Genomic DNA, 26,218 nt, shown 5'->3' on the forward strand with positions numbered 1-26,218 from the left:
AGATGATGAGTAGAAGTAGGAGAGAGTGTGTTCTTATCCTGTCAACTGCAAGTAATTTCATAAGCCTGATGGAGGCATGGATGTGCGGAGCAGGCAGATCTGTGAATGCTGGGGCTACTATCAGGGCTGAGAACTGTTTCTTCCTCTGTGGAATGGCATTCACCCGGGGATGGTTAGGTCTGCACAAGGCCTGGGTACTCTAGTGTCTCCAAGACTGACTCCATTCCAAACACCTACCTCTTAATGCCTAATAATCTTTTGTATATATTACATTGACCAGGAATAAGTTCTGTATTTATTCCGCTCTGACCTATGAGGAAGACCTAGTTATCTTTGTACTAAGATCTCTGCAGCAATACTACCTAGTACCAGACATCCTGCACCCAACCACTACTTTCCAATCAGCTGTGCATATAAATTCCTCAGGTGGTGTTTATTAGTGGGTTCTAGCTAGGGATACAGCCATTGTAGTAGCCAAGGGACAGGTGAGCCCACGGGGCAACTTGCTGACTGCTGTGCTAATCAGAAGTATGACAAATACCGACCTGTGGGCTCTTGGAAAATCCAGCCAGTACCTGGAGCAGCTAACATACCAAACCAGGTGCCCTCTGGCTATAAAAATGTCATCCACTCTTCCATTTGCCATACAAATGTTTCTACGTGTAGAAACTGGGTAGCCTTGGCCGAGAAAAACTGGGCAGCCCTGCTACTCACTAAGACCCAGCATTCCCGTGGGACAACCCTGGGTGACCTGCACAAAATGTTAAAATAATGGCCTTTCCATACCATGACTTGCTTGCAACTTTCTCAATTCCAAGAAGAAAATGAGACCTGCCAGTCATTTCTCCCTCTATGGAATAACAAGCAGAATAAAAAAAAAAAAATTGGCATGGCCAGGGCAGCAAAACACAGCATCTCAGTCATCATCACCATAGTAACCACTGTGGTGTGACAAGCTTTCTCTTCCATCGTGTAATTTTACATATGGGAAGAGGAGGCACAGGATGGTTAAAAGGGCCTCCCCAGTGCATTCCAAACTCATGCTTGGCCCCACACAATTGTTGTAACCACCAAGTAAAAGAAGGGCTCCTACTGCACCATATCAATAAATTAAATGCCACTGAGCACCCACAGCATTTTCTACTTCATTCTGCATTTAGAAAGAGAAAACCACTATTGACAGTACAAGTATTAGATAGTGAGCGGCAGTGATTGTCCATTTCAGCAGACTCCAACCCAGGCTGTGAGAAGCGTTTCATCACTTACAAAGCCAGGCAGTTTGACAAAGACTTAATTGCATTTTCCATTGCATCCACTATGATTTGTTCTACTTGATTAATGTGACTTCTTTTTTGAGGACAGACACTATAAAGGGCTAGTGTCCACATGTCCACATATGTGTACTTAGCAGACACAAGAACAAAAATACTCAGGAGAGCCAGATACACACTAGGCACAAGGCACTCTTCCAGGGTCTAGAAATATAGAGAAGATCAAACATATCACACTTCTACTCCCAAATAGAGAGAAGAATAGGCAAACAAATTCATGCAGTACATTTTGAAAAGCACTGTGGTAGAGACATACATTGGTATTAAGAAAGCATAGAGCATTATCTCATTCAGGTATAGAGCAAAATAGGAGAGGGAATAGGAAAGAGATTTATTGAACAGTTGATTTTTTTAAAGATTTATTTATTTTTATACAAGAACTGGGGTACAGACCAGATGTGCCGGAGGGTGAGAGATTTCACCAGTGACAGAGTGGGGAGCAGAACAGGCAGACGGACTGAAAACACTGCTGAGGGAAATAGCAGGCCAGACAGGCAAGGTCTGCCCTGCCATGTGGGTATCTCCCTCGCCGGCCAGGAATCACACCCATGCTGCAGAGTCTGCGGACAGCTTCACAGTGCTGCACTCAACCCACTGCACCACCGGGGAGACCTGACAGTTGATTTTAAAGGACAATGGGAACTGAACTGTCTGAGTAGACAGAGCAGAGTTCTACCAGGGACACTAGCAAGTCAAAGACATGGCAAGGAGAAACCTTATCTTGGGTAACTTTCATTTGATGTGACTGAAAGAAAAAGTGTGAAAGTGTGCTGCTGACAATTTCTTACTTTTGGATCTCAAAGATGGGCAGAATAGAACATGGGATGGTGAGCAGGGGTGAGAATAGAAGCTGTGGAAAGCTGAGACAGTGTACTTGAAAATGGAAATCAGTGGACTATAGTGGTGGGCTGTGGGTAACCTCATGGTGGGCCGCTATGGTAGTGATACCTGATGAGCAGTCTATACTTCCAAAATACCAGTTATACTTCCAGTGTTACCTCTATTAAAAACAATCAATTTTTCAAAAAAGAAAAGAAAATGGAAATCAGGTTGTTGTGGAAGAACGAAGAAAGCAAGAGACTGAGTGTCTTTGTGGTAAAGCTGAAACAGTACAGTAGGCAAGGCAGGTCGTGAAGGCTCCTTTAGAACATGTGAAGAATTTCATTTTTTATCCAAAGGGCAATGGGCACATTTGAGGGTTTTAAATAATATATATTACCATATATTTTTATGTGAAAGATAAACTTTTGCTTATGTCACAAAGTAGTGAGTGAGGACAGCTAATGGAAACAACTAAAAATATATATTATATATATATGTATTATATATAGGTACATATAAAATATATATATTATATATATATGTGTAAAGAAACAGTGTGATACTTCAAATATTAGAAAACCATGAGATACAGGAAAGAAAGAGGCAGGCCCAACTTACTATCTGGAGAGAAGATTCAAGAAGTGGTCCTGGGAGGGAAAACCCTAGAGGATGCAGATCTCCTGAGGACTTATCAACACATGCACATGATGAAACTGCCCAGAGCCAGGAACACACACAGACACACATGCGCATGCACACACACACACACACACACACACACACACACACACACACACACACTGGGAGTAGCACCTTTTCCCAACGTTCATGCATAAATGGTAGCCAGTACTGAAGAAATGGCAGGGAATCTGAAAGTCTTTGAAATCAGTATTTTTAAGATCCTACAAGAGGAAAAAGAAGGAATGACTTCCACCACAGAAAGAAAAAAGTGTTAAGAAAAAACACAGGTAGGCGACTGAATCACAAACCACTCGATATGAAAAAAGAAAAAAAAAACAGCTTGACATTTTGGGAAGGAAAATGCATTTAAATACAAAACATAAACTAAATGACATAAGCCCTAACGTGAACAACAGTTGAAGATGGAATTCATGACAGTGGAAACCCACACAAAGGAATTTATCTGGAACATAGAACAAAGATGAAAAATATGAAAAAGAATAAATGTGAAAGGTAAATTGAAGACTCCAAACTGCTTTTGCTTTAGACTTACAGGACTTTCAGAAATATAAGTACAGAGGTGGGAGAATATTCAAGAAGCCCAAATGCCCAAAAATAGATGACTGGATCAAGAAGATGTGGTACATATATACTATGGAATATCACTCAGCATTCAAAAAAAAAAAAGATAAACACATGCAATTTGCAGCAACATGGATGGCGCTGGAAGGGATCATGCTCAGTGAAATAAGCCAAAAAGAAAAAGAAAAATACCGGATGGTCTCACTCATAGCAGGAATCTAGAAAACTTAAATAAGGGACCAGGAAAATGAATAACTATAAGAAAGTGAAAATCAAAATCAACAAAAAACTATGAACCAGAGACACTTTTTTTGGGGGGGGGGGGCGGGAAGGGAGGGATTGGGGTCAGAATGGGGGGGTTGCAATTGTATGGGGAATATAAAAATAAAATTTATTATAAATAAAATAAAATAAAATAAAGCAGCTTCCTTTAATACAGAAAAAAAAAAAAAGAAGCCTCACCATGCATTTTCCAGAACACGCAAGCATTCACGTGGAAAGTACAATACAGAGTTGAGTGGGAAAATCAGCATAAATCCAAACCCAAACAGATGCACTTAAACATCAAACATCAAAGGACAAGGAAAAAAAATTTACAAAAACTGCCAGAGCACAAATACAGAACACACAAGCAAGTGAGTAAAGAGTGAGGAAAGCATGTGTGGGCTCTGTTCCGTTTCAAAGTATACCAACTCGTAGTTCCTTACTACTAGCTAAAGGAATACAAATTACAGCAGGGCTATTTGTAAATGGGAGAGACAAAACCTGGTTAATAAATATAGGAGGAAGGCTCAGGCAAGTTAAATATAGGCGATAAGGGCATGAGCCAGGCTAAGGGGTCAACGTGAAGGTGACAGGGTGACTGTGTATCCACAGGGCTGGAGGTCGAGGGGGCTGGATGGTGTGAGTTAAAAGAGTCATTGTGGGAGTTTCTAGCTGTTCTCATTTCAGTCTTAAAGGATGAGCAAAAAAGGACAAAGATAATGATGACATAAGTCATTTATTCATTCCATTTATAAATGAACCACTCCTTATAAAGCAACTTCTGGATGCTGGGCATGATTCTATGTTCTGGCGGGGGTGGGGAGGGAGCAGGGTGGAGGGCAACAGTGAACTGCCTGAGGGATAGTGGGATTCAGAGGCTCCTGTTTTGAAGCATCTCAGAGGTTCCAAGAAAGGAGAGAAGTGAACTAGAGGTCAAATAGCGTTTTCTCCAACTTTCTACATCTGTTGTGTGGCTTGCTTCAACATTGTTAACTTATCAGATCACTAGTTTTGTCAACCCAAGTTTTGGTGACGCAAAGTAGATGAAATTACAGGTAAACCATCCTGAAGATCAATGAATATGAACACATCCCCAAATCTCCTACCAGCAGTATGCTTCTCTTTCTTGTGGAGTTTTGTTATCTTCTCTAATGGTGCAATCTGTGAGATCTGTAGAGATGTAGCTGGAGTTCTCTTTTTGCAAAGATTCATTCATTCATAAAAAATATATTAAAAATAATACATATTTACATTAAATATGTAAATATGTAATAAGTGCCTGCTCAATGCCAGACACCATTCCAGGTATTTGGAATAATATAAATGAATTGAACCAATGCCTCCACCCTCCTGGCACTTCATTGTAGTGGGCAGAGATAGTCAACAATCAGCATACAATAAAGTGGTCTATTATAAAGACTACTAAAAGGAGGTAAGTGCCTTGGGAGAAAAGAAGCATTGAGCAGAGTAAGAAATGTTGAGGTTGCTGTGACAGGTTTTGCTCCATTAGGTGATGAGGACAGGTTTCTCAATGTGGGATCTAATCTGACAGCAGCATGGAATTCCCCCGCACCACTCTGGGGAAGAGCCATCTGTGTAATGGACTCTGCCACCCTCTGAGGCAAGGGAGCGCCTGCATGTGAGAGGTGCAGCCAGGAAGCCCAATTGCTGAGGGCAAGAAAAGAGGGAAACATTAGAGATTGCATAGCAGGCTTGGAACTTTCTGGAACACCCTATCTTCTTTTGTATCCAGTTTAAGAAGATGATGTGGCAGTCATGTGCAAGCTAGTAAGAAAACCTCAAGAGGCCTTGTAGACTGATTTTCTGGGACACAGGTGTGGCTGCACATCCTCAGTTGAGCAGTTGGTTCCCATTCTGGGGGTGAAGGAGAGTTCAGACAGCAGGGGAGAGGCAAATAAATGGTCCCAGGAGCATTGTCCAAGTCACAGGTTACCTCTGGGTCATAAAGTGACCCGGTCACTTCATCGATCTGCATAATTGCCCAACCTGGTCTTATTTTAAAATGTGAAACCACACTGAATGAAGACCTAAACCCTGAATCATTTTTCAAACCATAAATGAGTTCTTATACATTTCACCTCCTAGAAACCACACATGCACCTGGGTCCCAGAACCGCCTTAATCACATAATTAGATCTTGCAGGTTCTTCCCACAGCTCTGTCAGAGGAAAGAGACCTGGCACACAGATGGACAGTGCTCACTGTGTGTGGAGTGACTTCCAAAGAAGTACTAGGAAGTGCTGTCAGAATTTATGAGGGCATTATCAATTCAAAACCCAAATGGGTCTGAGAATATTGACTTATTGCATGTATTTTGCTAAACTTGTGAACGCCACAAATTCTGATGGTAGGAAACAAGGACATAATGACATGTGCTTTTTTTCTCTAGCATACCAATACACAATTTAGTGAATAAGGGTTGCACAATATCATATGGAACACTTGGCTCAAGGTGATGTCCTGCCAGGGCTTGGGACTCCCTTCAGGTCTGTCCTGCCAGGTGGCAAGTCACCACTCCTCTGCATGTTCTGTCTCTGCATCATCTGTAATTAGTAGGGACACAACTCTTCAAAATTATTAACCAAGAAGCATCAGAAATAATGTTAACATGGTGTTGCATTTAAAGGGAAATTTATTTTGCAAATGGCAGAGGGTACAAATGTTATGCTTTGAGACGCCTAACATTTTTAATCTTTAGGAGGCATTTTTGCTGGTAGCAAGGGGGTGAATTCATCGTTGCAAGATTGCTATTCTGTAAATCAAGGAACTCCAGTGCTTTGATATGTAGGTGAGGAAGGAACCCAGGCAGAGTGCAGTCCAGAGGCAGATGGTTTTGGTCGAGGCTGCAGTACAGAGAAGTAAACACAGATTCCTTCATGGTCATGGTCACCAATTAAAGCTCACTGCCCCAGCCCAGTCTGATCAAGAACCAAGGCTGATAAATAAAGGAGTTGGTCATCACAGTATGTGGTGATACTAACCAGAGCTAGGCTATTCATGACCACTGACTTCATGCAATGATGTCTGATAATTTGTGGGAATCTTGATACTTGTTTATGTTTTTTCCACAGGCTTTACTTTTATTTCTTTTTATTTTAAAGATTTATTTATTTTTATACAAGAACTGGGGTACAGGCTAGTTGTGTGGGAGAATGAGAGGATTCACCGGAGACAGAGCGGGGAACAGAACAGGCAGACTGACTGAAACACAGTGCTGAAGGCTGCAGCGGGCAAGACAAGAGAGGTCTGCTTCGCCATGTGGGACTCTCGCTGGCCGGCCGGGATCTAACCCGTGCTGCAGAGGCTGTGGACAGCTTCACAGTGTGGCGCTCAACCACCTGAGCCATCAGGGAGGCCCCCACAGGCTTTACTTTCATAAACATTTTAACAAGAGTCTTCTGAATGCATTATTTCACTGCAGCAAAGAAACCCAGTTAGAAAACTTCATAACGAACTGGGAACATGCCCACATTCATGATTAACTGAAAAAAGATGGTTTAGCTCCTCCTGAAGGAGTGCTTTTTTGGAGCAGTGGCCAGACTTCAGAAAGATGGGGTGTGTTTGCAGGGTCGCCAGACCTCAGTTTCTCTGCCAGTTTCTCTGTGGCCAAGTGTGGAGAGATTTTGGAGAGAGACCATGAGCTCTGAGAAGATGAGTCTGAGAAAAACATCGATTGCAATTGTTTTTGCAAGTTGCAAACTAACCTTTAATCCTGCTTTCTCTCCAACCCTCTTCTCCAGCTGCTCACACCTCAACTCAGGCTCAGGACCGGCCGACTGCCACAGTGTCACCCCTGCATACCCAGAACTCCCCATCCCGCCTGCCTACTGCCAGCCTCAGGCCCCACTCTGTGGTATCCCCACAGCACATCCACCAGCCCCTGATACAGACAGCTGTTGGGGCCCAGTGCCCCAGGCCAGCCATCCCACTGACGTCTGCAGCATCAGCCATCACCCCTCCCAACGTCAGTGCTGCCAACCTCAATGGGGAGGTTGGAGGAGGACCCATCAGCAGCCTGTTGACATCCAATCCCACCAACACAGGATGCAAGCCAGACGAGAAGAAAAATGAAAAGGTAAAGTAACACATCCTGGGCCAGCCTCAACCTGACCCTGCTAGTCATTGCAATAGTGATTTTTTTTTGTAAATTAAGGCTTAAATCTGGGCACTGAGCTCCTGCCCTCAGAAGTACCAGGCAGAGGACAGAGATGAAGCCTAAATCAGCAAAGAAGTTGGTCCTTGGAGAAGAATTGAGGCAGATCTCAGGTTCCTGTAGGGCTCGCACGAATCCAGAAACCCCTTCCTAAAGGTACTTTAGTTCCATCTGTTGGAAAATCGTGTAACACACTTATTTTGTTAGAACAAGATACTTGTGTCCAGGTACCAGGATATTACAATGATAAATATACAAGTTTACTTATGTGGCATGTGGACAGCACCCCACCTTCAGAGTGTCATCCTGTGCAGTACACATCCTGTCCAGCCATACTGGGCAGGGCTGTTTTCTGTGGAGAAGCAAGAGAAGGATGCCAACCTAAGAGGTGGTGTGGACAGCATTTCAAATCCTCTTTTAACTATGAAGGAAGTTGTTTTTTCCCAAATGAAATGAGTTTTTTGAGCCTGCTTCAGTTTTCACCAGGTAGACATTGAATTCGGCAGGATTAGAATCCAGATTTCTCTCAGTGTTGTCCTATATAGAGTATAATGCAAGCCACATATCTAATTAAAATTCTTCACTATATATTTTTAAAAGTTAAAATAATTGGGTCTCCCTGGTGGTGCAAGCAGTTGAGTGCCGAACTGTGCAGCTGTCCGCAGCCTCTATAGCAGGGGTTCTATCCCGGCCGGCGGGGGAGAATCCCACATGGTGAAGCAGACCTCTCCTATCTCTCCCGCTGTTCCCCTCAACAGTGTATTTCTTTAGTCTGCCTGTTCTGTTCCCCGCTCTGTCTCCTGTGAATCTTCTCACCCTCCCGCGCATCTGACATGTACCCGATTTCTTGTATAAAAATAAGTAAATCTTTTTAAAAAAGGTTAAAATAATTTTAAAAATTAAAAGGTGCAGATTTTTGTGATCAGTCCTTTATCATTAGTGTTGTGTGCAAAATTTTTCTCCCAGTCAATGGGGTTTCTCTTTGTTTTGGTTATTATCTTTTTTGCTGTGAAGAGCTCATGAGACTCAACAAAAACAAAGAAAATAATCCAGTCAAAAAATGGGCAGAAAAGCTAAAAAGAAACTTCTCCAAAGAGGAAATGCAAATGGCCAACAGGCTTATGAAAAAATTTTCAATATCACTTGTAATCAGGGAAATGCAAATCAAAACTACAATGAGATACAATCTTACACCAGTGAGAATGGCACATATTAAAAAAACTAGCAACAGCAAATGTTGGCGAGGTTGTGGAGAAAAAGGAACTCTCCTGCACTGTTGGTGGGAGTGCAAACTGGTCCAACCACTATGGAGAGCTGTGTGGAGATTTCTTGACCTACTAAATATAGAGCTCCCATAGGATCCAGCAATTCCACTCCTAAGTATTTACCCAAAGGACACAGAAACATCAATTCCAAAGGACACCTGCACCCCTATGTTTATAGCAGCACTATTTACAATAGCTAAGCTATGGAAACAACCCAAATGCCTAAAAATAGATGACTGGATCTAGAAGATGTGGTACATATACACAATGGAATATTACTCAGCAATCAAAAAAGATAAACACATGCAGTTTGCAGCAACATGGACGGAGCTAGAAGGGATCATGCTCAGTGAAATAAGTCAGAAAGAAAAGGAAAAATCCCAGATGGTCTCACTCCTAGCAGGAATTTAGAAAATCTAAATAAGGGACCAGGAAAAAGAGTAATTAATACAAAGTAAAAATCAAAATCAGCAAGCAACAATAAACCAGAGACACACTACGGGGAGGGGGGGAGGGAAGGGAAGAGGAAAGACTAAGGTCAAAATAAGGGGTAGGGTGCACTTGTATGGGGAATATAACAAAAATGAAAATGCATACATTGTGCAAAAATGAAAAATGATGTAAGAATTATATAAAACAAAATAGTAATTAAAAAAGAAAAAAATTAAAAGGTGCAATTTATTTTAGAATTATTTTTGATTAAAACCAATATCTAAAATATTATTGTTTCAGTATGTGTTGGTTCACACCTTAGCCTCATACAGAGAGGTGGAACTGAAGAAAGGTGCAGGTTTGCTCTAGATTGGTAGGTGGCAGCTTTTTTTAAAAAAAAAATTATTTATTTATGCACACAAGAACTGAGGTACAGGCCAGAGGTGCGGGGAGTGAGAGATTCACCAGAGACCGAGTGGGGAACAAAACAGGCAGATCAACTGAAACACACTCTGAGGGGAGCAGAAGGCAAGTTAGCAGAGTCTGCTGCACCATGTGGGTAGCTCCCTGGCCAGGAATTGAACTTGTGGTACAGTGGCTGTAGAGAGCTTCATAGGTTGTGTCTTAACCTCTTGCGGCACCAGGGAGGCCTGGTAGGTGGCAGTTTTAATAATTAAGGTGATCTCTGAGAATTGTCTTGAGTGACTGAAAGATGAATAGATACCTGCCCCCACCCACCAGAATCTCAATGAAAGTTCCTTTAGAGACCTTAACAGAGTGCAGGTTTCAGCACTTGACGCTGTCAATACTTGTGCTCTTTAAACCATTCCTAGTGTGGGACAAACGGGTGGACCATGCATCCCAGGGTCAGCTGATGGTTGTTTTCCTCCTGATGACCTTCTCCAACAACATGTAATCTACATTAAAAAAATTGATGAGATGTTTTACCATTTTCACACTCAGTGTTTGGAAGCCAGTGAGATGCTTCCCAGGCTCAGTGCCACTCTGTGCATGGCTGCCCTGGGGACGTGGCTGACATCTTCAGCAACCACCATCTCTTTGGACTTGCTGCATGAATAAGTTAGCGATCCTTCTTTCTTGGCTTACCACATTCTGTGGCTCTTTGATAAGCTTTTCTATATAAAATCAGTCTTGATTAGAGTGTGCCAAGCAGGGTTTGGATGAGACCCTTGAACTAGATGTTGTATTCAAGGCAAGGGCTGCCTCTCCTATCCCTTGGGGACTATACCAAAGCCAGTATTGACTGCTCGGGCTGGCAGGCACCCATGACCCCTCACTGGTTAGGTGTTCAGGCACTTTATGGGGACATGCAAGCCAGACTTCCATGACCAAAAAACTCTCAACAGATGTAATCAGTTCAAAAGAGAATCATGGCACACAGCCCATAAACCACTTAGAATGTGGAGCCAGCAGAGTGAACACTGCAGTCTGCCTTTCCCAGAAGGCGCCGCTATACGATGGCACACCTCTAATGTTCTAGAGAACCTGTAGTCCTGTAGTGCTTTTACATTTGCTCACATGACTGAGGACAGTGCTTGTGGTCCTATTTAGTTTGGTGAGCACCGGGCAGCACCAGTGGAGCAAAGGGCACCCTGTCACCTTAGTGAGAGGAGATGACTTTGCATCATTTCCCCCTAGGGTGCAGTTCTTTTGGGGATATGCTTCATTTTTGATTAACTGTGTGTGTGTGTGTGTGTGTGTGTGTGTGTTAGTAACTACTTCCAGGTCATGTCTAAATAAATTAAAAGACAACTGCATACAGCATGAGAATGAAGCACATTTATCTTTTGTAGAGGATTCTTCTCTGCTCTCCATATCTCAAGTGGAGCTAAAAAGTCAATATAATGAAAATGGTATTACTTCGGGATCTCTTTAGAAAACCACCAGTGATGGCCAGATTTCTGTCCTGCACCAACTCTCACTTGTTCTCTCCACTTTAGATCACCTGACATAAATAACTTAGACTTCAGTTCGTTTAATATTAACATGGGAGTAATGTCTTCTGCAACTACTAAAAAATTAATGAATGGCTCTCATCATTAAAAAAAGAAAAGGAGCCAATGGGAGGAATAGATACAGATATTATTTTTAGGTATTGGCTTAAATAATGAGTATAGAGTATAGAGTATAGAGCCTAGCAAACTGAATATCTGAGGGAAATGCCAGCAGGCTGAAAACTCAGGTAGGAGTTAATGCTGCAGTCTTGAGACAGAAATTATTCTCCCCCAGAAAATCTCATATTGCTTATAGGGTCTATCTGATTTCATGGATCCCTCCTTCATTCCTGTGGTACAAATTCTGTTATTGACTGGTTGTAGAAATTAATTAAGCTTCACAGCAACATCTAGACTACCGTTTGACTAAACACTGGACACACAAAGCTTTCTCTTACAATCTACCCCTTGTCAACTTGGCATCCAAACCCATCTCTGTAGACATTACTCAATTTCCAAATAAGGTCAACAATGAAGCCATGCTCCTGACCATTGTGATACAAATACCCGAGGACAACTTTTTCCCCCAAAGAGGATGCAGAGTCCTTAGGTGATATTCATTCATCTTGCTATCACATAATGTAAATCTTATGATATAAAGCTAACAAAAGTTAAATGCTATGATGTAAAGTCAATAGATGATCCTACAGGTAGATCTTCAAAATATCATTCCACCATTCCATCAAGTCAGCTGCTTTAGGATGGTAAAAAACGTAAGTCTCATAATTTCCATTAGTCTGAACCCATTGCCAAACTTCATTTTTGTGTGTGTGTGTGTGACCCTTGCTGGTGGCCAGGGATCGAACTGGTGCTGCAGAGGCTGCGTGCAGCCTGGCAACCCAGCACTCAACCGCTGTACCACCAGGGGAGGCCCCAAATTTCATTTGTTTTGAAGTGAATTCCTTGATCAGAAGCAGATACCACAATAGTGTGGATAAGACTACCTGTGGATAATAGTTTTGGCAGAAGGCAGGAAAGGTAAAGTCATATATTTCAGTGTGAACAAAATGATGGCCATTCTATGATAAACGTGCCACCAGAGAGCTGGGTGATCGATCATCTGAGAATGGTATTCCGATCAGGGACTCAGGAGTAGGTCTCTCTGCTGATAGATTGGGGGCCTCACAGTAGCTATCACAAAGTTGGCTTTTTTGAGTGAAAGTCCATGATACTGAGCCCATGAATAACCTCCAACTGCTCCAACTGCTTCAATCTCTACTCTGACAGGAATGATGGGGAAGACAATAACTAGTATCCATAGAATTAACCACTAAAATCCTCCTCTACTGAGGTCAGCATTTGGTAAGCATTCACATGGAACACAAATTTAGTGCATTTTTTTGCCCATTAATAGAGGTCTATCCATATAACATTGCCCCAGACTTCACTGTCACCAGTTTTTCAATCATGTTATTCCAGGTCCCTGAACACCCAGCCACACCATTAGCTACAGCCAACAAATCACACTTCTGGACATTTCTCCTTCCAAGTGTGCTGCTCAAAGTTCTACTGACTGGGAAAATTTCCTTTCACCAGTGTCCTTCAGGGATGCCCCATAAAGGGGCAGTTGTGCTGCAGTGTCCACTTTCAGATGGTGCCTGCATAATTTGTAGAGCAATTTATCAACCAGGCACGAGTTTTCTCTTCTTCTGTCACCTGATCATAGGGAACACTCTCTGAGTACACATGGCAACTGGGAAAGAGTGTAGCAGGAATGGGGGCCATGACACTTGGACCGCTTCATGTAGCTTATACCTTCAGGTCCTGCTTGGCACAATCATGTATGTACCACTCTGCTTGATGAGGGGGCACTCTGTGACTGCTTAGCTTTATGACACAGTGAATCAGATAACATGAGTTCATAATGGCAGTTCAGGTCACATAGTAACTTGGTGACCTCGGAGTAAATGTTCTGTCTCTGCTAAGGCCCAGTAACAAGCCAAAAGCTGTTTTTCAAGAGGAGAGTCATTGTTTGAAGAGGTTGCTATAGCTTTGCTACAGACTCCTGCAGCAATTCAACTGTCAGGGTCTATCAATAAGCTCCAAATAGCAACCCTATCTGCTACTGACACTTAAAGCACCATTGAGTTTGCTGGATCATATGACCCATGTGAGAGAACAACTTTCATGGCAGTCTTAGACCTACTTCAGAGACTTCTCTAGCTCTGAGACCACTTATCTAGCAACTTTTCAGGTCACTTGATGAATGGGTCAGAATAACACACCCAAGTGAGGAATATGTATGTTACCTCCAAAATCCACTATCGGTACTAATCTCTGCAGTGCAGTCCCTCCAGGAATGTGGTATTGCTTTTGGTTTACTATTTTTTTGATTAGAGGCAGTTTTAGTGGTTTCTATTTTGCCTTTCCTACATTATAGCCCTTATTCTTGAGGTCAAGAAATCAAAAAATAGTTGTTGAGTTAGTTCCAATAGTTGTTGAGTATGTCCAACCAGTTCCACTAGTTGTTGAGTATGTCCATTCTAATCATGCTTTCTAGAACTGGGTGGGGTTGGGGGGGGCGGCAAAAAACACAGGGAATAGGCTCAAGGGGCAACATGATCCATTGTAAGATGGACATGAGCTTAAAACTCCACTGATCGCCTGACCTCCATAAGTCTTATTCTGATTGGTGGATCACAGTGACAGAATTAATGTCACTTCAAAAGCACTGTCTGATTACCTTAAAGCTCTGATTATTTCCTTTTCTATTCTTCTGAAAATTTATAGGTCCTTTCAGGGAATTCTGGGAGAAAGGTCAACAGCATAAATTGTTAGCAATGTAGTGGGGTCTTTTCTCAAGTGGACCTGATTTCCCCTTCACAGAAGGGGTTCAAGGTCTATAAATTATATGTCTAGGAATTGATTGAGAAGCTGTGACTCATTGTTTTTACGATTATAATTATAATTCTGCTTACTAGACCTAGATCTTCTGCTTATATGGATGAAGTCAGAACTTAGTTGTCTGCTAATCACCTTCTCTTCTAGAGACACTATGATCAACCACCTTTGGGTGTCTGACAAATATGTGTCTGTACTTGTCAGACTATTGTGATTGCTGTCCTGAAGGTAACCATGTTCTAGTTATCATTGGCAATTAAGTGCTATCTCTTGGTTCTGGCCACTCCAGAATCCATATATTCCCATTGTGTTCAAGTTTCCCATGTCAGTGCCACAGCTCTCACTAAGGTCATATAGAAGAGTGATTACAGATCTTTTCAAGATGCTAAAGATCTTCTCACAAACATATTTCTCACAGTCGTGGTTACAGGTGTGTTGTCTCAGATGATCTGGGATGGATGAGCGGGTCATACAATAAATCCTAATCTCCTAAACTATTGAATATCTGCCTGTATGGTATACCAAGGTAGGTATTTCAGTCCAATATACTGTATATCACCTGATAGTTCATGTTTCAGCTCAGCAACCAAATTGTTAGAGCCCCTTCTAATCCCTTGAACATAAAATCCAGGGTATCTATTTAGTTAGCCCATATCAAGAAAATTTGATCCAATCCAATTCTGTTTCTCCAGTATCCCACACCTTTAGTATCTATTCTCACACATATTCCTCAGGCTGATTGCTGTACCAGTGGGAAAAGCCATGCAGTATTGTTAGAATGTAGCACATCTCCTCATGGGTCACATATTGCATTGGATTTGGACTAAAGTCTAGTTATAGAAGCAAAAAGAGAGTGGTGGGGTAGCTCCTGAGGAGAATCTGCAGTGTCTTGCTGTGCAACTAACCCAGGGGGCCTTAATAGGCTCCTCTAACAAAGTAGGCTTAACCTCCCCAACACAAGTGGAAGGACTTATTCTACTAGTAAGAAAATAGAAGTATTTAGAGGTTCAATATCTGAAATCTCATCAGAATCTAATGATATGTTCTGCCTTTCTGGATCTCATTCCTTCCCAACCCATGCTGTTAACTTTATTTTTTTTTTGATTTAAATTTTATTTTTATATTCCCCATACAATTACAACCCCCTTATTTTTACCCCAAGCCCTCCTCTCCCCCACCCTCTACCTCCCATAGAGTATCTCTTGTTCATAGTTATTTGTTGATTTTGATATTTTCTTTCTTATAGTTATTCTTTTTCCTGGTCCCTTATTTAAGTTTTCTAGATTCCTGCTATGAGTGAGACCATCCGGTATAGACACCATGCAGGTTGGGAATGTGTATAATAATTCATCCACTCTCAGGATAAACTCTAAGTTCAATTTTCAGAAATCTCAACTCTGGGACTATAGGAGTAAGAGTTACTTTCACAGCATACAAAGAAACTTACAGATCATTTTTGTGTTTCTTGAGCTGAGGATTTGAATTCCTAAACTCACCTTTTCCTGAGAACAGTTAAAAGTAACCAGCTGACCTCATTATACTCACAAGTTGGGCAAAAATGTTCCAAAATGTCCTGTTCATGATTAGCTAGACATTAGGATTGTCTCATGGTGAGAACTTGTGTATCTCTATTGCCACATCATACCATTGATAATCAGTATGTTTTTTACCAGTGAAAATAGAGTTATGGTGCCTTTAAATTGCATCAACTTAGAGAAGCAGTTCATAAAACTCATGTTTTCTTCTTCCTAAAGAACCAGTCCTCTGTGATCATTTAGGTTATTTCCATGTCTTATCTATTGTGAATCATGTTGCTATGAACATATAGGTGCGTACATATACATAGGTACATGTATCTCTTCAAATTAGTGTTTTCATACTCTTTGGATAAATACATAGGAGTGGTATTGCTGGATCATATGGCACTTCTATTTATATAGTTTCTTAAGGAATTGCCACACTGTTTTCCATAGAGAATGTATCAGATATTGTGTTTTTAATATCACATGTCATTTTTTCTGTGCTGGCATGTAGGAACGCCGTTAACATTTTTATATTAACTTTGAGTCCTGAAAAGTTGCCATAATGCATATTAGTTCCAGAATTTTTTGTTTTGTTTTTGTCAGTTCTTTCAAATGTTCTATGTAGACAATCTTTAATAGATATAGGCCTATTCGGATTGTCTGCTTATTCTTGTGTAGGTTTTGGCAGATTGTATTTTTCAAGTAATTAGCCCATTTCATCTAGCTTGCAAATCTTGGAGCATAGAGTTGTTCATAACATTGAGGAGAGAAAATGGGTGCCAGCACTTCCTTCCTCTGATAAGTTCAGGTATCAGGGAGTGACCCAGCTGTCCATGTATACCAGCTGGATTAGACCTTAGGGTAGCACCCAACATTTTTCAGGAAAGCTGGTTACTGGGCTGAGTCATGATCCTGAACACCAATGGCTGCCTGGGAAGATGGAACATGCAGGATGCAGACTGTCTCAAGTCAGAAAAGGAGGACAACAAATGTGGATACATTAGCAGCCAAAACTTCTGCCTGGGCTCAATGCCAGTGAGTGGTGCAGTACTGCCTGCAGCCTCTATGGAGAGATAGGTGCCTGTGCTGGCAGCAAAGCATTTTTCAGAGAAGAGTGGCTTTGTCTGAAGAGGGGCAGGATTTCTGGAGGGTCTCCAGAAATTGTCTTGGAGTTGTGACTGGTCAGGCGCTAGCCCCAGCAAATAGCAAGAAAGCATCTCACAAATATAGCCAGGCCTTTCTTAGGCAGATTCCGGCCTGGAGAGCGCATGTCAGAGGCCTTGGTGACATCAACAATGAAGGAAGAATAAAGCCTCTGGCTGTTCATTGATTCACCAACCACAGTGAGAATGGCAAGCAGAGTGGCTGGCAGGCAGAAAAAGCCTGAGATTCAGTGGCTAGAGAACTTGGAGCCCAGGCCTGAGTCCACCCTCAGCTACATCACTCATCTCTCTGCATTTGAATTTCCTCCTCCGTAAGTGAGAAAACTCTGTCCCTTACACAGCTGGAGAGGATTGAATGTTCTTCTACCCCCAAAACTCATAAATTGAAGCCCTAACTCCATCTGAGGCCCTTCCAAAACCTTATATTCACAGCCCTATAAGAGGAAGGGAGCATTCTCTCTACATGACCACCAGGGGACATCCTGTGAACAGAATGAGGTGCTGCCTGCAAACCTGGGAGAGTTCTCTCTAGAACCTGGCAGTGCTGGCAGCCTGACTTTCAGCCTCCAGAACCTGAGAAAATTCTTTCTCTTCCTGGCTTATTTCACTTATAGGTAGAATATATAGAAACTAATCAAAACAGCTCCTAAGATTATGAGAACAGAATGGTGGTTACTAGAGAGTGGGGGGAAAAGGGCAGGTAGGGGGTTACTACATGGTGGTGGATGGTGACTGCACCTTTGGTGGTTGCTGTTTTATAAGTGTTGAGTTGTGAATCTGTATTCCTGAAACTTACACAGTGTTAAAAGGCATTATTACCTCAATTAAGAAAAAGACCAACCCCATAGAAAAGGCTGAATTGCTAAGATACTGGATATGGGTTGACAAGTAGAAAGTACACAATCTGTTTTTTTTTTCTTTTTATTTTTTTTAAATTTAGTTTTCATTTATTTATATATATCTTACATCATTGTTGATTTTTTCAATAATGTTCACCAGTGCAACATCATCACAGTCCCCTGTGTTCCTCCCTCCCTCCTTCCTCCCCTGCTGCAGGATGTCTCTGGTATATAATTGCCTGTTTGTTTTTGTTCTGTTGTGTTGTGTTTTGTATTGTTATTATTTTTTCCCCTGATGTCTTATTCGGTTCCCCTATATGCCTCCTATAAGTGAAACCATCCAATATTTTTCTTTTGCCTTCTGACTTATTTCACTGAGCATAATTCCTTCTAGCTCCATCCATATTGCTGCAAATGGCATGAGTTTATCTTTTTTGATTGCTGAGTAACATTCCATTGTGTTTGTGTACCACATATTCTTGATGCAGTCATCTGTTTTTGGGCATTTGGGTTGTTTCCATAGCTTAGCTATTGTAAACAGTGCTGCTATAAACATAGGGGTGCAGGTGCCCTTTTGTGTTTAATATATTTTATTTTATATAATTCTTACATCATTTTTCATTTTTCACAATGTATGCATTTTCATTTTGGTTATATTCCACATACAATTCACCCCCCCTTATTTTGACCCTAATCCCTCCTCTCCTTCCCCCAGCCCCCACGTAGTGTGTCTCTGATTTATAGTTGCTTGTTGATTTTGATTTTTTCTTTATTATAATTAGTCTTTTTCCTGGTCCCTTTTTTGTGTTTTCTAAATTCCTGCTATGAGTGAGATCATCCAGTATTTTTCTTTTTCTTTCTGGCTTATTTCACTGAGCATGATCCCTTCCAGCTCCATCCATGATGCTGCAAATTGCATGAGTTTATCTTTTTTGATTGCTAACTAATAGTCCATTCTGTATATATACCACATCTTCTTGATGCAGTCATCTATTTTTGGACATTTGGGTTGTTTCCATAGCTTACCTATTGTAAATGGTGCTGCTATAAACATAGGCGTGCAGGTGCCATTTTGAATTAATGTTTCTGTGTCCTTTGGGTAAATACCTAAGAGTGGAATGGCTGGATCATATGGAAGCTCTACCTTTAGTAGGTTGAGGAATCTCCACACAGCTCTCCATAGTGGTTGGACCAGTTTGCATTCCCACCGGCAGTGCAGGAGAGTTCCTTTTTCTCCACATCCTTGACAACATTTGTTGTTGCTAGATTTTTTAATATGTGCCATTCTCACTGGTGTAAGATGTTATTTCATTGTAGTTTTGATTTGCATTTCCCTGATTGCAAGTAATGTTGAACATTTATTCATATGCCTGTTGGCCATTTGCATTTCCTCTTGGGAGAAATTTCTTTTTAGCTCTTCTGCCCATTTTTTGACTGGGTTGTTTACTTTGTCTTTGTTGAGTCTCATCAGCTCTTTGTAGATTTTTGTGATCAGTCCTTTATCATTAGTGTTGTGTGGAAAAATTTTTTTGCAATCTGTGTGGTATCTCTTTGTTTTGGTTACTGTCTCTTTCGCTGTACAGAAGCTCTTTAATTTGATATAGTCCCAGTTGTTTATCTTTGCCTTCACTATCACTGCTTAGGGTGATGTGTCTTTAAAGATGTTGCTGAAAATGGCCAACAGGCATATGAAAAAATGTTCAGCATCACTTGTAATCAGGAAATGCAAATCAAAACTACAATGAGATACCATCTTACACCAGTGAGAATGGCACATATTAAAAAAACTAGCAACAACAAATGTTGGTGAGGATATGGAGAAAAAGGTACTCTCCTGCACTGTTGGTGGGAGTGCAAACTGGTTCAACCACTATGAAGAGCTGTGTGGAGATTTCTGGACCTACTAAACATAGAGCTTCCATATGATCCAGCAATTCCACTCCTAGGTATTTACCCAAAGGACACAGAAACATCAATTCCAAAGAGCACCTGCACCCCTATGTTTATAGCAGCACTGTTTACAATAGCTAAGCTTTGGAAACAACCCAAATGCCCAAAAATAGATAACTGAATCAAGAAGATGTGGTACATATACACCATGGAATATTACTCAGCATTCAAAAAAGATAAACACATGCAATTTGCAGTAACATGGATGGCGCTGGAAGGGATCATGCTCAGCAAAATAAGCCAGAAAGAAAAAGAAAAATACCGGATGGTCTCACTCATAGCAGGACTCTAGAAAACTTAAATAAGGGACCAGGAAAATGAATAACTATAAGAAAGTGAAAATCAAAATCAACAAAAAAATATGAACCAGAGACACTCTATGGGGGGTGGGGGGCAGGGAGTGGAGGGATTGGAGTCAAAATAAGGGGGTTGCAATTGTATGGGGAATATAAAAATAAAATTTATTTAAAAAAAATAAAACATTAAGAATAAAAAAAAAATAAAAAAATAAAGATGTTGCTGAGGTCATGTCATGTAGTGTTTCACCTATATTTCCCTCTATATATTTTATGTTTTCAGGTCTTAGTCTAGTTCTTCAATGCATTTTGATTTGGTTTTTGTGCACAGTGTGAGGTAGTAGTCAAGCTTCATTCTTTTGCATGTAGCAACCAGTTTTCCCAGTACCATTTACTGAACAAACATTCTTTGCCCCAGTGCATATCCTTTGCTCCTTTGTCAAAGATTAGTTGACCGTAAATCTGTGGGTTTATTTCTGGATTTTCTATTTGCTTCCATTGGTCTATATGTCAGTTCTTGTTCTAATATGATGCAGTTTTGATCATTATGGCTTTGTAGTATATTTTGAAGTCTGTGCATGTGATGCCTCCATTCCCTTCTTTTTTTTTTTTTCCTGGAGAGCTTTGGCTATTCAGGGTTTTTGGTGGCTCCACGGAAATTTCATCAATATTTGTTCTATTTCTTTGAAGAATGTCATTGAAATTTTTATTGGAATATCATTGAATCTGTAAATTGCTTTGGGTAGGATGGCCATTTTGATAATGTTAATTCTTCCAATCCATGAGCAGGGGATGTCTTTCCATTTCTCTTTTTCTTCTTTTTTTTTTCTTTTAACAGTGTTTTATACAGTTTTCTTTGTATAGGTCCTTTACCTCTTTTGTTAGGTTTATTCCCAAATATTTGATTTTTTTTTCAATAATAAAAGGGATAGTTTTCTTGATTACTTCTTCAAATTTATTGTTTGTGTATAGGGCAGCTAATGATTTTTGAGTGTTGATTTTGTATCCTGCTACTTTTCTAAACTGATTGATTCCTTTGATTAGTTTTTCTGTGGAATTTTTAGGGTTCCCTATGTATATTATCATGTCATCTGTGAATAGTGATAGTTTGACTTCTTCCTTCCTTATCTGGATTCCTTGTATGTCTTTCTCTTGTCTTATTGCTCTGGCTAGGACCTCCAGTATTATATGAAGAGCAGTAGTGAGAGTGGACATCCTTGTCTTGTTCCAGATCTTAATGGAATTTTTTTCAGCTTTTCACCATTCAGAATGATATTGACTATGGGCTTGTCATGTATAGCCTTATGATGTTGAGGTATGTTCCTTGTATCCCAAGAGTTTCAAGGGCCTTTATCATAAATGGGTGTTGCACTTTGTCGAAAGCTTTCTCAGCATCTATTGATATTATCATATGGTTTTTATATTTCTTTTTGTTGATGTGTTGGATAATGTTGATTGATTTTCAGATGTTGAGCCATCTTGTGTCCGAAGAATAAATCCTACTTAGTTGTGGAGAATTATCTTGTGGATACATTGTTGGATTTGTAAGCTAAAATTTTATTGAGGTTTTTTGCATTGGTTTTCATTGGAGAGATTGGCCTGTAGTTTTCTTTTTTTTGTATTGTTCTTGTTTGCTTTTGGTATTAGTGTAATGTTGGCCTCATATTCTATGTTTGGTATTATCCCTTCTCACTTTTTTGAAAGAGTTTGTGAAGGATAGGCACTAATTAGTTTCTGAATGTTTGATAGAATTCATTTGTAAATCTATCTAGTCCTGGGCTTTTGTTTTTGGGGAGGGTTTTGATTACCATTTCAATTTCATTGCTTATAATTGGTCTGTTTAGATGCTCTATTTCTTCTTTATCTAGCTTTGGGTGATTGTAAAGTTGTAGGAATTTGTCCATCTTGTCTGGATTGTTGAACTTGTTTGCATATAACTGGTCAGAGTAGTTTCTGATTATTCTTCTGATTTCTGCTGTGTCTGTTGTGATTTCTCCTCTTTTATTTATGATGTTATTAATTTGTGCTGTGTCCCGTTTTCCCTTTGTGAGCCTGGCTAGGGGTTTGTCTATTTTATTTATTTTTTCAGAGAACCAACTTTTAGTTTCATTGATCTTTTGGATTGTTTTTTTTTTTTTTAGTTTCGATGTCATTTATCTCTGCTTTCATTTTTATTATTCCTTTCTTCTACTGGTTTTAGGGGTTTTTTGTTTTTCTTTTTCTTGCTCTTTGAGATGTGAGATTAAGTTTTTTTTTTTTTTTGAGTTCTTTCTTGTTTCTTGATATGAGCCTGTTTCGCTATATATTTTCCTCTTATCACTGCTTTTGCTGCATCCCATACATTTAGGAAATTGGTGTCCTCCTTGTCATTCAACTCAAAGTATTTTTTAATTTCTTTTTTGATCTCATTAGTCCTGTGGTCTTCCAGTCGTGTGGGTTTCAATCTCCATGAGGTAAGAGGGTTCCTTGCCTTCTTTTTATGGTTTATTTCTAGTTTGATGCGTTCATGGTCAGAGAAGATGGTATGATTTCAATCTTAGTGTATCTGTTGATGTTTGTCTTGTGTCCCAGTATGTGATCGATCCTGGAGAATAATCTGTGTGTGCTTGAGAAACATGTATATTTAGATTTTTGGGGGGTGTAGTGTTCTATAGATGTCTGTTAAGCCCATCAGCTCTAGATCCTTATTTAGAGTTTTAGTATCCTTACTTATTTTTTGTCTTGTTGATGTATCCATTGTTGATAGTGATGTGTTGAAGTCTCCTACTACATATGTGTTTTCTCTGATGTCTGTTTTCAGAGATGATAATAGTCGTCTGATAAATTTTGGTGCTCCTTCATTTGGTGAGTATATGTTAATGAGTGTTATGTCTTCTTGATGTATTGTCCCCTTGGTCATAATGTAGTGACCGTCGGGATCTCTTTACCTTTTTGAGTTTGAAATCTGTTTTATCTGATATAAGTATAGCTGTTCCTGCCTTCTTTTTTTTCATCCATTTGCTTGTAGGATTGTTTTCTATCCTTTTACTTTCAGTCTATTTTTGTGTTGTGTTTTAAACACAACAGTCTATTTTAAATGTGTTTCCCGGAGACAGCAAAAGGTTGAGTTTGTTTCTTAATCCAGCCTGCAACTCTGTGTCTTTTTGTTGAAGAGTTTAGTCCATTTACATTTAGAGTTAATACTGATATGTTAGCTTCTGTATTTGCCATTTTGTTTGTCTTTTCTCTGGTTTTATTATTATTTTTTATTTTCTGATATTTATTTTTTTAAAGATCCATCTATTTATGCATACAAGAGCTGGGGTACAGAGACAGAGTGGGGAGCAGAATAGGCAGACTGACTGAAATACACTGCTGAGGGGAGCTGTGGGTGAAACAGAAGAAGTCTGCTTCGCCATGTGGGTTGCTTTCTGGGCAGCTGGGGATCAAACTTATGCTGCAGAGGCTGCGGATTGCCTCATAGTGCGGTGCTTTACCCCTTGTGCCACCAGGGAGGGCCCTTGATTTTTATTTTTTGTCTTGTTTCTTTCTTATTCATCTCACTGTTGATTCTGCTTTAGGTCTCCTTGTAATATTTTTTTTTGGAGTGGGGGTTTAGTTGTAATGAAATTCTGGAGTTTCTGTTTGTCTGGGACGGTCCTTATTCTTTCTTCATAGAGGAAGGAAAGCTTTGTGGGATAGAGGATTCTTGGTTGGCATTTGTTGTCTTGGAGTCTGTTGACTATGTCCCTCCACTCTCTCCTTGCCCATAGTGTTTCTTTGGAGAAGTTTGATGTCAGCCAACTTGATTTTCCTTTTTATGTTATATGTTTCTTCCCTCTTGTCAGCTTCATTATTTTTCCCTTGTCTTGCATTCTTGGGAGCTTTACTATTATGTGTCTTGCTGTTTGTTTTGTTTTTTTTTTTTTCCTTTCATCATGGAAGTTTGGTGTTCTTGCTTCTTGTGTGTTTATTTTCAGCTCCTTCTTCATGTTTGGGAAGTTCTCTTCAATTATTTCATTGAATATTTTTCTCTGTTCCTAGGTCTCTCTCCTTTCCTGGGATTCCTATAACTGTTATATTTCCTTTCCTCATGGAGTCAGTTCCCGAAGTCTTTCTTTATTCTTATTCCTTCATACTTCTCTTTCCTTTTCTGTTTTGGTTCTTTTTATTTCTGTGTCTTTGAGAATACTTATTCATTCTTCCATTTCATCTATTCTGCTTTCATTGCTTTTCCCAGAGTTCTTTAGTTCCTCCATTAATCCTTTGATCTCCTGCATTTCTTTCACTTCCCTCTTTAGGGACTCAATTTCATTCTTCTGATCATTGATTATTTTTCCCATATCATTTTTTACTTCTTTCAGTTTTTTACTCATGGCAATTTTAAATTCTCCTCCTGGCCACTCAGAAGTTCTTCCAAGTCATTGTTGTTGCAATCTGGTGGGTGGTTATCTTTTTGTGGTGTGTCTTTTCCCTGAGGACTTGCTTGGTTGCTTGTAGTTTTTCTTCTCCCTGCAGCTTGTTTTCTAATTTGTCCTATGCATTGGGACACTGTCGCTGGTACTGGCTGGCATCTTATTGGTGGGCTCTTTCTGTGATGTCGGAGTGAAATACTGTTATGTCAGAAGTTCAGTGGGACAGTGGTACTATGAATATGTTAATGGCCGCTGTCAGAATATCTCCTCCTTCTGTATTTGGTTAGTTGCAATGGTGTGTCTTCAGGTCCCACAGACTGGCCTGGAGGTGATGTGGGTGGATCGCTCGCTGGGCTCCAAATCGCTGAATCCCCCCTCTGGGCTCAGACTGTGTCCAGATAGGACCTGGCATGTGGGGGTTTCCCAGATCACCTCTGTCTGTGGGGGCAGCCCTTTCCCAGATCCAAGCAGTCTCGGTTGATTCAAAGATCCCTATTCTAAAATGGCGAGTTGAAGGGCACTTCCCTGCATCTGCGGTCTGCGGTCTGCCTGGTGGCCAGATCCCCCTCTGGGCTCTGACTGATGGCCAGATGGGGCCTTTCATGTGGGTGCTTTTCAGCTCACCTCTGGTTGTGGGGGCAGCCCTTTCCCAATTCCAAGGCATCTTGGTTGACGCAAAGATCACTATTCTAAAATAGAGAGTCAGGTGGAGAAGGATCAACATGGTGGTGGAAAAACACTGCAAGTAAGTCCTCCCATTAAAAAAAAAAGTTAATAAGGAGGAAAAGTGGCAGGTCCCTGTGAGAACTGGAACACTGAAGATAAATGGGCAACTCTAGCAAACTGCCCAAAGAGGAAAGTTGCCATAAAAGAGGAGGAGAAGAGAGGAAACCTCAGATCCCTGATACCCTCCCACACCCACAAAGTCAGCACTCTCCAACCAACAGAAAGGAGGTAAAAAAAAAAAAAAGACAACAAGAACAAACCACATCAAGTGGGACACTGAGTAGAAAGGAACTATTTCAGGCACTGCAGCCCGTGAATGGGAACTGTCGAGAACCGTGCAGGAATTGCCACCGAGGTGAACGAACTGCTCCATGCATCATTAGAGGAAAACAAATACTCTGCGGAGACCTACAAATAGCCCAAAGCCAGCCAGTAAGCTTGTGCAGAAAAGCAGCGCTCTTGAAAGCATATGCAGTTTGTGGCTACCCAGGTCCCCTCGCCCTCAACCTAGGTTTGTGGGGAGACACATAGGAGCCCTCACTGAGATGAATGTCCCTCACTGAGTAATCAGTCACACGGACATGGGAGCGGGGTGCAAAAGGCGCCATTTCTGCAGACACTGAACTGGGCTACAACCAATGTCTTGTATCTGAGGGCTTCGGAACTGAGACCTGGGGCACGATATTCAGGCATGGGATCCCTATGAAGGTGGGGCACAGAGCAGACACAGCACCCGCACAGCATTGAGGCGCACCATGCCACCCCCACTTTATTCCCTGGTCCCCTGGGGGGAAAAAGTTCTGAAAGGACACTAGGAAAGCTCTCTGGCACCCTCTAGCAACCAGAACAAAATCACCAACATCCTGATAGTTGGAAACCAGGGATCCCAAAAACACCCTCAGGCTCTGAGAGAGGGTGGG

General features: G+C 40.9%; 1 protein-coding gene across 1 annotated transcript in view; it reads left to right on the plus strand.

Annotated features, from left to right (window-relative positions):
- SH3RF3 (SH3 domain containing ring finger 3) overlaps positions 1 to 26,218 on the plus strand; it is a gene marked incomplete at its 5' end in the record, with an annotated part of 391,834 nt that overhangs the window by 339,891 nt on the left and 25,725 nt on the right. Inside the window, one exon of the mRNA XM_084235093.1 lies at positions 7,442 to 7,776. Within this exon, the coding sequence (XP_084091219.1) occupies positions 7,442 to 7,776 (335 nt within the window). The remainder of the gene's footprint in view (positions 1 to 7,441; positions 7,777 to 26,218) is intronic.

The sequence above is a fragment of the Talpa europaea genome (assembly GCF_964194135.1).
Source record: "Talpa europaea genome assembly, chromosome: 6".
NCBI classification, from domain to species: Eukaryota; Metazoa; Chordata; class Mammalia; order Eulipotyphla; family Talpidae; genus Talpa; species Talpa europaea.